Genomic DNA, 14,643 nt, shown 5'->3' with positions numbered 1-14,643 from the left:
AAAACTGCTCTGAAAAATAAAGGCTATCTTTAATTTTTTTAATTTTAATTCCCCTTTACTTTCAGCATTATTTTTGAATTGGTTTCTGCTGTGCAGCATAATCATATTATCATATATGATTATGTTAATATATGTTAGACAATCGTATACTTCACAAAGTGTTCCCCCAGTACTTCAAGGACCCACCTGGCACAGTACAAAGTGATACAATCTTATTGACTATATTCCCTGTGCTGTACTTTACATCCCCGTAACTATTTTGTGACTACCAATTTAAGGCTATTTTAAAAAGCAAAGGAAGAAAGATGGATTAGATTTAATTAGCTGGAGTGATTGTGAGGCTGGTTGAGAGAGGAAAAATGAACAAGGTCACAGATACAGAAATCACTACAGCACAGGACAGCGTGGGGAGACTGGGGTGGCCCTATAATTTTAAACTACCTTAAAGCCAAACAGCCAGTGGCTCCCTGAAATGGACTGGAATAAACATGACCTTTCATTATTTATAGCACTCACTCTTGTTGAGTTTTTCACTTTACCTAAGAAAATTGAAAGTTGAGTATTTTTACTGTATTTTCTGTAGAGGAGGAATGATTGATTATTGATCTTCTGCAGCCATGTATAGGTGTGTTTATTTCACAGATTAAACTCATTCAGTCAACTAATGTAGAGTTAAAGTTACGGTCACATTTCTTTGCAAAACTGATATTTAAAACTGACTCCACTGCTTTTGGGAGTTCCTTCTAAGAATTATACACATTCTACCTTGATAATTTTATTTTGCATTTAAGTACAAAAGTTTTCTATTTTGTGGCCTATCAGAGTCATTTTGTAAAACACTAGCATTAGCCATGTTAGTTTTCTTTCAAGTAAAATATCTTGTTAAAAGTAAAAACAACATCTTTCCGTTGGTTTGCTTTAATTAAGCCAAATATAATAAAGTTGAATTCTAATTCTTTTTCTTTCCCAAGTGACTTAAAGAGTTGCATTTAATTACACATTGAATTTAATTGAATTGGGTCTAATTTGATAAACTCCCTATCCAGCTGTTGAAATTGAGACAATTAGCTACATCTCTGTAGTTCACCACTGCTCAGTACAACTGGAGAACTTCTAACACGGTTAGGCTTTTCCCCTCATTTCTGTGCTTTGCCCTGTACTTTGCTTAGTCATAAACATTATTCGTATTAGGGGTGGAGATCATTTGTGTCACCGCCAGCATCGTGACTGTGATAAATCGCCAGAGAAGTGTGTCGCCCGCAGGAGCAGAAAGGCGTGCCTTTTAACCTGGTTTGAATTAATGCAGGTGGAAGACACAGCATTTTCTGTTCCATGTATAGTGTTGCCATCTGGCTAAAGGAAGGTGTGTGTTTGTTTTATTTATTCTTTGTTTGTTTTTAGCTAAAAGCCCTTTTGGTTGAATTTAAAGTGTGTGATGTTTACTCCTGTCAGCTAAATGTACCAGCTTAACAAGTGGTTCCCAATGGTGCCCACAAAATATATGGAACATGTATTTTTCTGAAATATGCTGTTCTTTATTTCAGTAAGGATAGATGTTTCTTTGGCTTTTTAACAGATCATCAAAACAAATCTCTCACGTTGCTTTGGGAAAGGGCTGGGGTTCACAGACCTCTCAAAGCCGGCGTGCCGGTGTCCAGCAGAGGCTGTGATACCCCCATGCTCTTCCCAGGCTGCATCAGTGATGTGCTGCTGTACTGGGGGGTTGCCCCTCGCATTCCTGAGGTACTTCCTATAAGTCAGACCAGGCCAACCTTTCTATTATGTGGCTGCAAAAACAGTCCTTTGGTTTTGATTCTTGCCCAATATCATGTCAAAACCATCTTGGAATTATATCATTTTCTTTCTTTTCTGACATGAAGTAAATGTGACTGTAAATTTGTCAGTTATTTTGGTCACCATTTCTCTACAGTCTTAGCATCTATCAAAAAGTTAGCAAATGTATACTTTTTATTTATAATTATGTCATGCATACTTGTTCTTTCTGGGTTCTTGCCACAATTGGCTCAGGGTGCTCTCGTTTTCTGCTGCAAGCATTTATTCAGTGTCATGTATGTGCCAGACAGTGGGCTGGACACTAAGGACAGGGGGTTATAAGGATGAAAGCATGGTCCCTGCCCTCATCTTGCTGGGGCCAAGTGGACCATTATTGTAGATCTGTACCCGGCCAAGTGGCCAAGCTAAATGTCCCTAGCTCCATTTACTTGGAGACCATCTGTGGGTCTTTAAGCTTAGAAGACTATGGCTGTGATTAAACATCAGCTCTTTAGAGGCAAATAAGTAGACCATTCCTGAGCCCTTAAAAGTATTCTGGTTTCTTGTGTCGACCTTAAAAATAAAACAACCAATTTTTTTTTACCAGCAAAATGGGTATATTTGGGAATAACAGAGAATTGCAATTCAGGACAAGTGTGCTATGGCAAAATACACTACGAGCAAGTCTAACAAACAAAGGAGAGAAAAGGTAGATTATAAAGAAAAAGGAGGAGGTTGGGAGGGGTGATTTGAATGAAAGTTTGTTGGGGGGAAAAGACTGCTCAGGGTGGTCATGGCTTCTCAGTAGCTGAGTTGCGAAGGCTCCCCTTGGTTGGGCTTGTTGCTGGACAAGGAGAAAACCTTCCTGCTGATGGGGTGGTAATGTAGAGACACTTCCTGCTGAGAATGCAATGTATGTCTCTTCCTGGTAGGGTATGTACCTGATGCTTGTCCTGGTTGGGGTGCGTGACCGATGCAGAGCCGTAGTGCATGAGAACTCCCCCTTCAGGCCTCCTACTCCATTTTAAAGGTTTCCTTTATTCATTTTCATACTCATTTTGATAGAATTATCTTTTGCTGTTATTTAAGTTATATTTATACCTTATCATGTGTAATTTAGCAAACAAAAATTGGATTTTTTTTTTAGAAAAAGTGGTGGTTATATCAATATTTTTACCGTCTCATGCATAGACTTTAAGGATTCAGAGCAACTGCCTCAACTTCTTTTTGGAAATTGATGGATTATAAATTATTAGTGAATACCTGTGTGTGTCTGTTGCATTCTTCATGCCTTAGTGTCCATTTTAAGGATGAAGAGTGATGTTTCTGGTGGCTTCTGTTCCCATTTATCACATAACTATACACAATATTGGGTTGTGTTCATAAAATTGATGTCTTTGTGTTCAGTTTGTAATATCCGAGTGTTGGACAAATTTCTTTGATTTTCAGGCACTGTTCGTTGTTGCTGAGTGAGCTCCCTCTAAATTCTAAAACCTCCACATGGTCTCAGACGCCTCTAATACAAGCTACTGTCCAGTCATAACTTTTTGTTCTATATGGAGAGCATGAAATGCAAAGAAAAAGTAAATCTTCACTGAATTGTTTGTCAGGAGAATGAATAAGGAAGAGGTGATATATGACTCAGATATATGTTATCATCAAATGTTCTTATTTAATTGCATTTGTTTTTGCAACAAGAAATGAGTCATAGAGTGTTGAATAAATTGTTGATTGTTCTAACTGCTGTGTCGGATTAAGTGTGGCTGGATTTTTTACCATACCACAAAGTGGGTTTATTCTGGTGCAGAAGGGCAAATTAGGCTCGCACTGCATTTCAGCCTCTGTAGCTCCATGCGTTGCCATGGCGCAGCCTGTAAGTTTGCATGGTCGAGGGGCCGTTTCCCATCCTGTGGCAGTCTACAAAAGATTAAAGACACCAATCAGCCTCTATCTACCTACCTTTTATTTCCTTGACCTGCCTGCAAAATAACCTTCAAAACCACCCCATCTGTTTCCCAATCAGACACATTTTGTCAATCCCATATTCCCTCATTCTGCCCACTGCTCTTGCTCCCTAGAGTTCATGACTGGGCCCCCATTTCCTGGAGGATTTGAAGCAGGAGACCCTGAGGGCCTATGGAGGGTCCCTGTGTGGTGCTACCTAGCTGCCCTTGGGTCCCTCTAGGATGGCCACACTGACTGTACCCCTCCCCCACTCTGTGCTACTTCAGCTACAGGCATAGGTTTCGCCATATTCACTTGTGCCACTTTTTCTACCTTAATGGTCAAATATCGCTTGCTATATGGTAAGCGTGAGGGAAGGAATCTGAATCATTATTTAATTATACAGGAATCAGAGTTCTTAAGATGTCTGATTTCCTTCTGTTGTTTCAGGTGATAACCTTTTTTATACATTTCTAGAGGCTTGTTAGGCTTCACTTTTCATTTATCCAGAATGCACTGAAGTTAAAGCCATTCACAGCAGAGGTTCTGTATGACATACCTCAGTGACCTTCACTGCTGTCATGAGGACGTTCAAACGCTCAGAATTCAAGGGGGCTTTGACCTCAGCCTGTCTCATGTGATTTTCAGCTGCAACTGCCTGCCATCCTAACCCACTGTTCTGACAGGGCAGCCCCTGTTTCATATATATATATGATGCCTTAGTAGTTTTGCTTATACTGCACCCCAGCCGGGAATATTCTCTGCTTTTCTCTTACATAGCCGTACTGTTCCTCTCCATTCTTCAAAATCTTTATCCAACGAAGTTTTGCTTCACTACTACCCCCGATGGCAGCCTCTCCCATCTCTGAATACCTGTAACACTGTCTATATCATTTCTTCGGTTAATCCTGTGTAGTGTATTGACTTTTTAAAACTGAATTTGTCTATTGTTGCAAGTTCATGTACCCGCATACTGTCCCCTCCAGAGGGTGACACATGGTGCAGGTAGGTGCTGTCTCCAGTGATCTTTGTGTCCGTAGTGCATAGCGAAGTGTCTGGCCTGTGGGAGGATCTGTAAATTCTCATTTTAAAAATTCACTTAACCCTCATGTTCTAGTTGTTTGCCTAGTTTGCTCTCGTTTTTGTTTTATGTGTGGTTGTTAATAACTGTGAGTTTGCTGTCATTTTTACTGTTCCTATTTTTGATCTTCTTTTTCTTAGGTAACTCCCTTTAACATTTCATATAATAAGGGCTTGGCAGGATGGAGTGGAGTGGGGGGGGAAATGGGACAACTGTAATAGCATAATCAATAAATATATTTTTTAAAAAAAATTCACTTAACATTTCTGGGCCTGGGAAAGGGTGGGTCCACTGATAGTAACAGAGGCTGGCATCAGGGATTGGCTGACTTTGTGAGGCCAGTTAGTTCAGCTTTTGACATAGTTCAAGCGACAGCAGAAATACGTTGCTATATTCTGTACAAGCAGAAGACTGTTGAGAGAGCATATTTATAAATGCAGGTGTGAAAGGGCTGACACAGAGATAGTGCTTCAGGCCATAGTAGGAGATAACTTTACTGAAGAGAAGAGAATTACTGGGGAAATCAAAAGCTCCAAAGCACAGCTTGAGGAAGTAACCTAGACTTAGGAAAAGGGAAAGGAGTGGTAGAAGAATTATTTCCTCAATATTATTTTCTCAGTACTGAGCACAAGGCGTCCCACCAAATAGGATGCTGTCTGAATAAATGAGAGAGGGGAGGAAACTGAGGTAAAGCAGGAAATTAAACCCAGGTTTGCCTGATGCTAACTCCCACGGGCTTTCGTCATCACAACACAATTTCGAACATAACGATGAGATGAAGACGGTAAACTAAGGGGAAGCTCTCCATCCTGTGGAGTAATCAGAAAAGTCAAAAGGAGTTATGAGACTTCACTATGTCCTCCTTGTTCTAATGCACATTTCATAAATAACTTAAGATAAAATATTTACCGTCTGTGATTTATATGTTATAATACTCCTGGCAGCTAATCAGAATAAAATTTAAATGTCAAGTAAGTGAACAAAAGGATTATGAAGTACAAACTTTTAGGTGAAATGCCCTGAATTACCTGAAAGTTACTCCGTTGTTTTCTTATGTTATGAGTTTAAACCAGTAACATTCTTCAATGGTCATAACAGTATTCTGCAGTCAGATTTTCAAATAAGCTACTTGGTAAGGTTGGGGTCTCCCAAGACCACCCCAGGTTCTGTGATTCACTAGGAAGACTCAGAACTCAGCAGATGGTCATTTGTGGCTGAGATTTATTGTAGCAAAATCAAGCATTTCTCAGTCCTATTATAACTCTTTTCTGCATAGGTAGGTTGAAACTATGAGGTTGCAACATATATAGTTGTGATACTCAACCATTTTTTACTACAAAAAATGGCAACTACAGTAGTTCAAAGTCTAGTTCCATCTTCTCGTTTGCTCTCCCAGGACTATACGTGTATCCTGGGGGCAGTGTGTGCACGAAGTCCAGCTGAACAATACAGCAGAGGAGAACCCATACTTTTGCTGTTTCTCTATCTGCATTCCTCATTTTGGTGAAAATGGTGACAGATGCGTTATCCTTGTGGATGTCAAGGCCAAATATCAGTCAGCGCGATTTAAACTTAGGATGCTCTCTAAGGTTGTAGTCACAAATGTCTTATTAAAGTAATAAGCATTTTCACTAAATTAAGCATGTGTTGGACTAGTTATTTTGATCAATTGAAAAAAGACTCATCAACCAGACCGTACTGCCAAAAATAGAAACTAGGTAGTGAGAACCCCGTGACTTTTATAGGAAGACATTATAAGAAATGCAGTGAACTGGAGAGGGTATGGAGCAGAGAGGCACATTTGTGGCACTTACTGGAGGGCAGAATGTGTACTAGATGAAAGCCCTAAGTGTGTGCTGCCTGCATGTTCTGTTTCCAAGTGATTTAGAGAGAGAGAGCCCAGACCACAAGGGTGCTTCTCTGTATCCTTCCTCTTGTCTTTACTCCAGCACTTGCATGTGACTAATAGAATGAAGCTTTCAAGCTAGCGGGAGGATCAATAAAGATTTTATAAGGCAGGCAAAGCTTATTAAGCATCGTAGTTCATGGCTTAGTTTTCTTTTTTAAAAAAATGAAGGAAAGAGATTCAAATACTGGAAAGTCACATTTTTTTAATGGCAAATTTAAAAATGGTATATGTGATCCTATCTGCTAGTTACCTAGGATTTCCAGATATTTAAATGTTGGAGATATTTTTTTAAATCATTTTTTTAATTAATGTTACCATTTTCCCATCACCACTTTCCCCCGCCCCACCCATCCCCACCTCCCACCCTCAGTCCTATCTCCCTCCCTCAGTCCTACCTCCCTCTGGCTTTGTCCTTGGGTCCTTTATACATGTTCTTTGATGACCATTTCCCTTCTTTTCCCATTATTTCCCTCCCCCCTCTCCTCTTTCACTTAGCATAATGCTCTCCAGTTCCATCCATGCTGTCACGAAGGGTAGGAGTTCCTTCTTTCTTTCTGATGCATAGTATTCCATTGTGTAAATTACCATAGTTTTTTGATCCACTCATAAGTGTTGGAGATCTCACAAGGAGTAAATTCCTGTTTTCATTGTATTTCCAAGCCAGGGAAGTCCCTGCACTTTGTTTTTAAAAAAAGAGAAAGGGAGAAAGGAGGGAGGGAAGGAAGGAAGGAGGGAAGGAAGGAAGGAAGGAGGGAAGGAAGGAAGGAAGGAAGGAAGGAGAAAGGAGGAAGGAAGAAAGGAAGAAAATCTCTCACAAGGTTTTGTTATCTCATTGTTATGATTGAGAGTTTTTTTTAAGGCTGATATACAAGGTTCGTCCAGAAAGAGTCCAGCTATTGTTATGTAATGAGAAAGGTTTGTGCAACATCGATGTGACCTGGCAGCCAAGGAGAGTGGACTGGAATGTGCATGTGTGAACAATGATGACTTCACTGTACTAGTCAGTGGGGGTGGTTGATGCTACTGAGTGAGCATGTGTACTGTGTGGCTGTCTCATTCAAAATGGCTAAGATAGTAGAGCAACAAATCTGCATCAAATTTTGCATTAAGTTTGAACATTCCTCTGTGGAAACTATTCGGATGATTCAGAAGGCTGCAGCTGTGGGCAACTGGTGATTGGCAGCTTCATCACGACAATGCACCTGCTCATGCATCATGCAGAGTTTTTTTTGCAAAACCTCAAATCACCCAGGTGACTAAGCCCCACTACAGCCCAGATTTGGTGCCCTGCGACTTATGGCTTATTCCAAAACTGGAATCATCTTTGAAAGGGAAGAGATTTCAGACCATTGATGAGATTCAGGAAAATACGAAGGGCATATGATAGCTATTGGGGGAACTGCGTAAGGTCCCAAGGTGCCTACTTTGAAGGGGACTGAGGTGTCATTGTCCTATGTACAGTGTTTCTTGTTTCTTTTATCTTCCTCAGTAAATGTCTCTAGTTTTCATATTACATGGCTGGATACCTTCTGGACAGACCTCGTACACTTAATGTGATGATAACTTGAAGGACATTAAATCTCAGAAAACTTTCATTTTGCTAAGCCTCATAAAGACTGCCGATCACCTCTCCCCAAACCAGGGTGTACCCTGAAAACCCTACCAGTAAGTCCAGCCTACTTGAGGGTCCCTGGGAGGTGTGACTGTGGCTGAACTGAAAACCTCTGAAACCAGCAGCTGAGCCAGATTTTCCTGCCACATTGGTCACCTTGCTCCCTGGGACCACTGCCACCAAGTTGACGTAGGTTTGCCCTCCCTGTTTGTGCTGGGTGAGCAAAACCCTGAGGAAATAGGAACCCAGTGTCTCACACTTGTGTAGGGAATAAATCAGGAGAGAGTCGGAAATACATTCTACCATTTAACGGAGCCTTGCAGTGGGTCTGGCAGTCTCATTTAATTTTCACAACTCTGACTGGAAGTGTTTTCCTGCTCTGCAGACGGGATTAGGACTGGGCGGATCAGTGACAAAGACTCTGAGGACTCACTGTAAGTGGCAGAGCCAGGTCAGCTGACTTGAAAGCACAGGTACCCCCACCACTCGGAGCTGTGGATGTGGGAGGCGCAGGACCTGAGGGAAGAACAGATGAAAGCGACTGAATGACTGTTAAACTCCTGCTGTGTGCCAAGCCCTATGGTAGATTCTTAGCAAACATCTTCTCAGTTAATCCTCCCAACAGCCCTGTGAGTTAGGAGCATCACCCCCTCATTCCCTACTCAGAGGAGTCAAGAAACTTTCTAAAGGTCATTCAGTAAATAACAGGGCTCCCATTTGAACCCAGATCTGTTTGGGTCTGTATCTTCCCTCTTACCAAGATAGAGTGTTAATCAGACGGGTTTTTGGAGAAATAAGGACTCTTACAGTAGTAAAAGAGAACGGAAAACTGATAAAAGGAGAAAGATAGCCTGAAACCTAGACAAACGTCCAACCAAATGCTTAGAAATTAGCAGTATGTGTTATTGAACTGAACAGCCTGACAATTTGTTAATTGTAGGACTCAGAAGGTTTTCTGAGACAGAAATGAATTCGTGAGACAGATGGTGATAAAGTGAGCAGACAGATATAGATGTTCAATTAGAGGGGATCAATAAAAGTCAGATATAAGTTGGAATTCAAGTAGCCAGACCTCTAGTTTAATTGGAATTTATTTTTTTACATTTGAGTAGCAAAACAATAAAACAAATTTTAACAACAAAAAAAACTTTTATCGGGGATTATTCAGTAAAGTCGCTTGTACTAAACATGTGGTCTTTTTAGTCTCCTTCACGGTCACTGTTACGTGTAATTCAGTTAGGATGATATTTGCTATCAGCATCTGGGGGCACTGCAGATGCTTAATTACCAGAGAAAGATTAAATTATCTCAAATATACCAAGGCAAGAAAGAAAAGAATACATTTGAAATATATTCTAAACAAGTGGTCCTAATTATCCTTCAGTTAACTAAAAGTAATTGGATAGGAGATCCCTAAACAGCTTACTAAGTAAGACTTCACATGCTGAGTGCTGGAGGTAGCCACATAAGAAAAAGAAAATTAGGACGAAAGCACTCCAAATCTGGGTGGTACTCCTTTCTGTTTTTCTTTCTTAATTATTAACTGGTTTATGAGCAGCTTTAAGAAGATAGACTTGCAGAATAAGGGCAAAGGTTCCAAGTACAAGTCAATTTTTGATCTTTAGGGGCTGCCTCTAAAGTTGTGAGACTGTAGCCAAGACAACTAGGATGGGCTTTACCTGCTGTGTGGTGACAACAAGCAACTTGTTTTTGGCAAATGGGATGAGAGTATGTGTCAGAGCATCACCAAACCCTTCACACTTTCTGATTTCTGTTCTCTGCCAGCGCCAGGCCTCTCCTGGCTCCCCTCCTACTCCGGGTGTCCCCACCCCCCACCATTAAGTATGTACACACTGAAGATAGCCTTTTTCCAGTGATGAATTGCATGGTTAAGTTCCCTCAAGTGGCAAAATCCTATCAAAAACCATTGATTTGAGACCTTTCGCTGTCTAATTTATTAGTGATCTGCCCATTGTCTCACTGTGTCTTTACAGACCTTGCCCTGCAAGTAAAGCAAAGAAAGCTCAGGCAGATGAACCTTAAACCAATCAATATTGTTGGAGTGTGTGAAGAAAATAAGTTGTTTGAAACTGAGCAATATTAAATTTGCATAAGATACTATTTTATAAAATAGTTAAACTCTTTAGTCTGGTTTTCCATGCCAGCTAATATATGTAATTGAGAGAGAGCCATAAAAATTCAGTATATTCTTCTATCAGAGGTCAAAGCTAAACTTAGTAAATTTAGTCATTTTTTTCAGTATCTCTTGAATGACATTTTAAAATTTAGTCGTCTTGAAGCATAATTGTTATCATGCCCTTTCACGTTCAAAAACCGTGAGCATATGATCCTGTTTTCTAAACAATACCCAACTCCCTCAGCCTAATGGTGAAGGAAAGGGTTATAAACACAGGGGAAGGGGAAGAGAGCAATGACTGATAGGGGTGCCATTTGAAACAGGTCCAGGGGACTCTCTAATGTCACTTTTGAGCAGAGACCCAAAGGAAGTGATGGGGAGATCCATGTTGATAGCTGGGAGAACATTTCAGGTATTTGCGAAGGTTCTGAGATGGACTGAATCAGTCAGTGTGAGTGGAGCAGATAAGAGGGAAAGTGGTACAAGCTAAAGCCTAAACCAGGTCGTACTTTCTAGGCCGTGGTAGAGACCTTGTGTTTTACTCTGAGTGGCACGGGGAATGTTGGAGGGACTTGAGCAGAGGAATCGTGTGACTTTGTCTCGATGGGATCACTCGGGCTGCTGAGATGGAAAGAGACTGAAGGAAATCAGTGGTGGGGTCAGGTAGACTAGGCAAGAGGATATCGCAGTCACACAGAGAAGAGCTGATCAGAAATGTGGAGGTGCAGGTGTCAAGATATTTTTAAGGCAGAGCTGAAAGAATGCACTAAAGGAGAGCAGTCAAGGGTAGCTCCAGGGCATTGGGCTGGTTCAAGTGGACGAATGAAATTAAATTCTAAAGTGGGTGGGGAAGATGGGGTGGATCTGGTTTTGAGGCAAAGGGGAGGAGTCAGGGAAATCCAAGACCTTGGTTTTTGGCCTGATTTCTCTCTATTAGAGTGGCAAATATCCTTTGAAACTATGGTAAATAAAGTAATACATTAAAGAAAAACTGTCTTGTCCTGGAGAACCCTGTAATTTCTATAACCAGAGAAGTGGTATAGAAATTTCTATAACTGCCTGGTTTCTCTGGCCTGCCTTCCATTCCTAGAATACATTTCCCTCAGTCTTTTTAATAATCTTTGTTATTGAACTCTTGTCAGAAGCTTTTTCAAAATCCTAGTAAGTTGTATCTTCTGGTTCCTTTTGGTGACCCACTTGGTTATGTTCTTGGAATTTTTTTGCTTCCTAACACATGAACTTTGTAAGAACTAAGGTCAGATGTCTTAGATCCCAATCACGCTTCCACACGGTTGTTCACGTGTAAACTGGGACAGCAGGGTGAACGACTTCAGAGACCCTTGAACACACCACTGCCACAAAACTGTCCACTTAAGCTGCGGCTATTGCTTTTTGGATGGGTCCTTCCCAATGAACAGCATGTGCCTAGAGAACAGGCGATGCAACTGTGTCATCGTTTTCCTTTCCTAAGTCGAGCCTAGTACCTCACACAAAGGTGAGCAGTAAATACTGAATAGGTGAAAGTTTTTGAATAAATTTGAAGCAACTAAAGATGTCTTTTCTCTTTTGTCTTGTAGCGCCGGACAGCTACAAAGTACAGGAGAAGAAAACTGCTGCCTCCAGCCGGCCCCACTCTGCTATTGCAGGACAAAATAGCAACCACCCAGGAAATAAGCCAGGTACGAGGAATTGCGGGTGCTGTGGAAAGGGAGGCCATCCCCCTTGAAGGCGTGCTAGAATTCAGGAGAGCACAGTTCCAGTTCTGCCACCAGAACACATGCTTAGAGTGACTCGTCTGAGCTTAAATCAGAGAACCTCTCAAAGCCTTGATTTTCTCTTTTTAAAATGAAGGGTCAACGTCATGCCCTGTTTACCTCTCAGAATCATTTTGCCAGTCAATGAGATGATATGTGTGGATGCATTGTTTTACTGCCAGGCAATATATAAGAGGTAGTAATTTTAGTATCCTGTTTGAAACGCTACATATGACACAATTTCTTTTACCCTCTTCTACCTCCCTTTGCCTCTGGTAATCACCATACTGTTTTCAGTATCTAGGAGGGTTTTTTTCCTCTACTTAATCCCATACGAGCTTTGCTATGTGTATAAAGATTTCCTTGAATGGTTTTTGAAAAAGTCACAAGAGATACGCAATAATGCTTGGGCATACAGGTTCAAAAAATTGTGTCATGCCACCTGTATGCCCAGGCATTATTGCATATCTCTTGTGATTTTTCCAGAAACCATTTAAGGAAATCTTTACACACAGCGAAGCTGGCATGGAATTATGTTTTTGTTCTCCATGCCCTGCAATGGTTGTACACCTACACAGCAATTTTATTTAATAGACTATGATTCATGGCCTGTTCCACTTGGTGACACAGAGATGCAAACAGTCTGTTTGACATAATACAAGCGGTTGGATAGACAATGCGGTTGCTTCCAGGTACCCAACAACCATTTCGTGGTCCTTGGGAGAGACTTATGTAGGGTGTGATGATGAGAGACAATCAAAAGAAGGTAAAGGCAAATTGAATACTCCATGACTGTCTTAGAAGTCTACTTCGTGCTGCATCCAAGGCCAAACTCACTCAAGAACAGGGACTCAGTGAGAATGAACATAGAAATAATTGCATCTAGCCTCACAGGAAACATTCCGCATTACACCTACATATGTGGAGCTTTTTCTCATATGGAAAAGGTCTTAAAGAAGATTCTTTAAATAAGACCTAAATCAAGCCAGTCACTTAGAAGAAAGGAGAGTAAGTAGTACTGTTGCAAATATTGCATGAGCAACCATAAGTGGGAAACATAGTTTCTGCAGAGTTTTAATTAATTAGCAGGCTGAGTTTTCCCCATTTAGTTGGTTTGCCTTTTCATTCATTGGTTTATCCATTCATCTATCCGCCCACCACTCAGCCACCATCTAATAGTATTTAAGTAGTTGTTCAATGCCTGGGACTGTGAGAGGTAGTGTATGAGCAAAACAATGGGACCCCTATCCTCACAGGGCTCTTTCTGGAGGGCTTTTGTTCCTTACACTCAAGTGAGCATCCTTGTGGAAGTAGAAGTTCTTCAGCATGAAAACCCCATTTGTTTTACCATGAGAACTGAACATAGCTAAATGGTTTGTACTATTTTTCCTTGTTCTCCCTATCAACAATCACTTCTAATCACTTTTCTACCAGGCAGTTCTAATCAATTTTCATACCATTCTGAAATGCTGAAATTTTAATAAAAGTTTTTACCATTCTTGCCTGTGCAATTGATACTTCTATATCCTGACAACTCATTTATTTATCTGGTAGCGCTGTACAGGCACTAGGGGTATATTATTACTAAAAGACATAATCCCTACCCTCTAGTTGACGTTATGGTAGAATAAACTAACATATGAATGATGCTTGAACACAGAATTTCCAGTGTGATAAGACATAGCTGCATAGAGCACAGAGTCCAAAAAGTCTCCACCTCAATCAGCCATCTCTTTATAGAGCTATTTGATTTAAGTTGCTAAAGTCAGGTTAAATGACGAGACATTTCATTTTAGATTGTGTGTTTTGAGCATTCTTGTGTGCGCTTTCTTGTAAATAGAGATAAGCAAAGGTACATAAAATGCTCCTGTTATTTGAGTCCTCACCTGAGCATTGATTTTAGAAAGTGAGGAAGGGGGTGAGAGAGAAAGGGGGTAAGAGAGAGAGAGAGAAAGAGAAACATTGATATGATAGAGCAACATTGATTGGTTGTCTCAATACATTAAGTAGGAGAGATACATTAAAATAGTAACTGTTAGCATTTATATTTTTAAAAATGTGTTATCAAATACAAGATTGCTTAGTTTGCCCCATTGGTGCATATTAATAGAAGTGTAAAGGCTCTAAAAATTAACTAAGGTTGTTTGCTCATTCATTCATTCATTCATCATTCAACAATAATTATTGAGTATTCCCCTATCTGCAAGATATAGACCTAGGCATTGGGAAGCCAGCAGGAGATAAAACCCAAGGCTCTGCTCTCCCCCCCCCCATTCACCACCATCTTCAATCTGTCACAGGTGTTATGACATTCTAACACCAAAGTGACTTTTTTATTGATGTGCTCAGAGGGATGGAAACAGAATTTAAACTGAATAACTTTCTCACCCTACCATTCAATATTTTCTACTGCTGGATTCTAAACCAACCCAA

The 14,643-nt window shown here is 40.5% G+C and overlaps 1 protein-coding gene across 7 annotated transcripts in view; it reads left to right on the top strand.

Annotated features, from left to right (window-relative positions):
* Nucleotides 1-14,643, top strand: part of MAP7 (microtubule associated protein 7) — a 149,765-nt gene that overhangs the window by 84,995 nt on the left and 50,127 nt on the right. For all 7 annotated transcript variants that reach the window (XM_053914082.2, XM_053914077.1, XM_053914081.1 and 4 more), the window contains one exon: nucleotides 12,034-12,135. In XM_053914082.2, coding sequence (XP_053770057.1) covers nucleotides 12,034-12,135 — 102 coding nt within the window. The remainder of the gene's footprint in view (nucleotides 1-12,033; nucleotides 12,136-14,643) is intronic.

The sequence above is a fragment of the Desmodus rotundus genome, chromosome 11 (assembly GCF_022682495.2).
Source record: "Desmodus rotundus isolate HL8 chromosome 11, HLdesRot8A.1, whole genome shotgun sequence".
Lineage (NCBI taxonomy): Eukaryota > Metazoa > Chordata > Mammalia > Chiroptera > Phyllostomidae > Desmodus > Desmodus rotundus.
The sequence above is the reverse complement of the archived record's forward strand: the minus strand, read 5'-3'. Positions and strand labels throughout refer to the sequence as shown.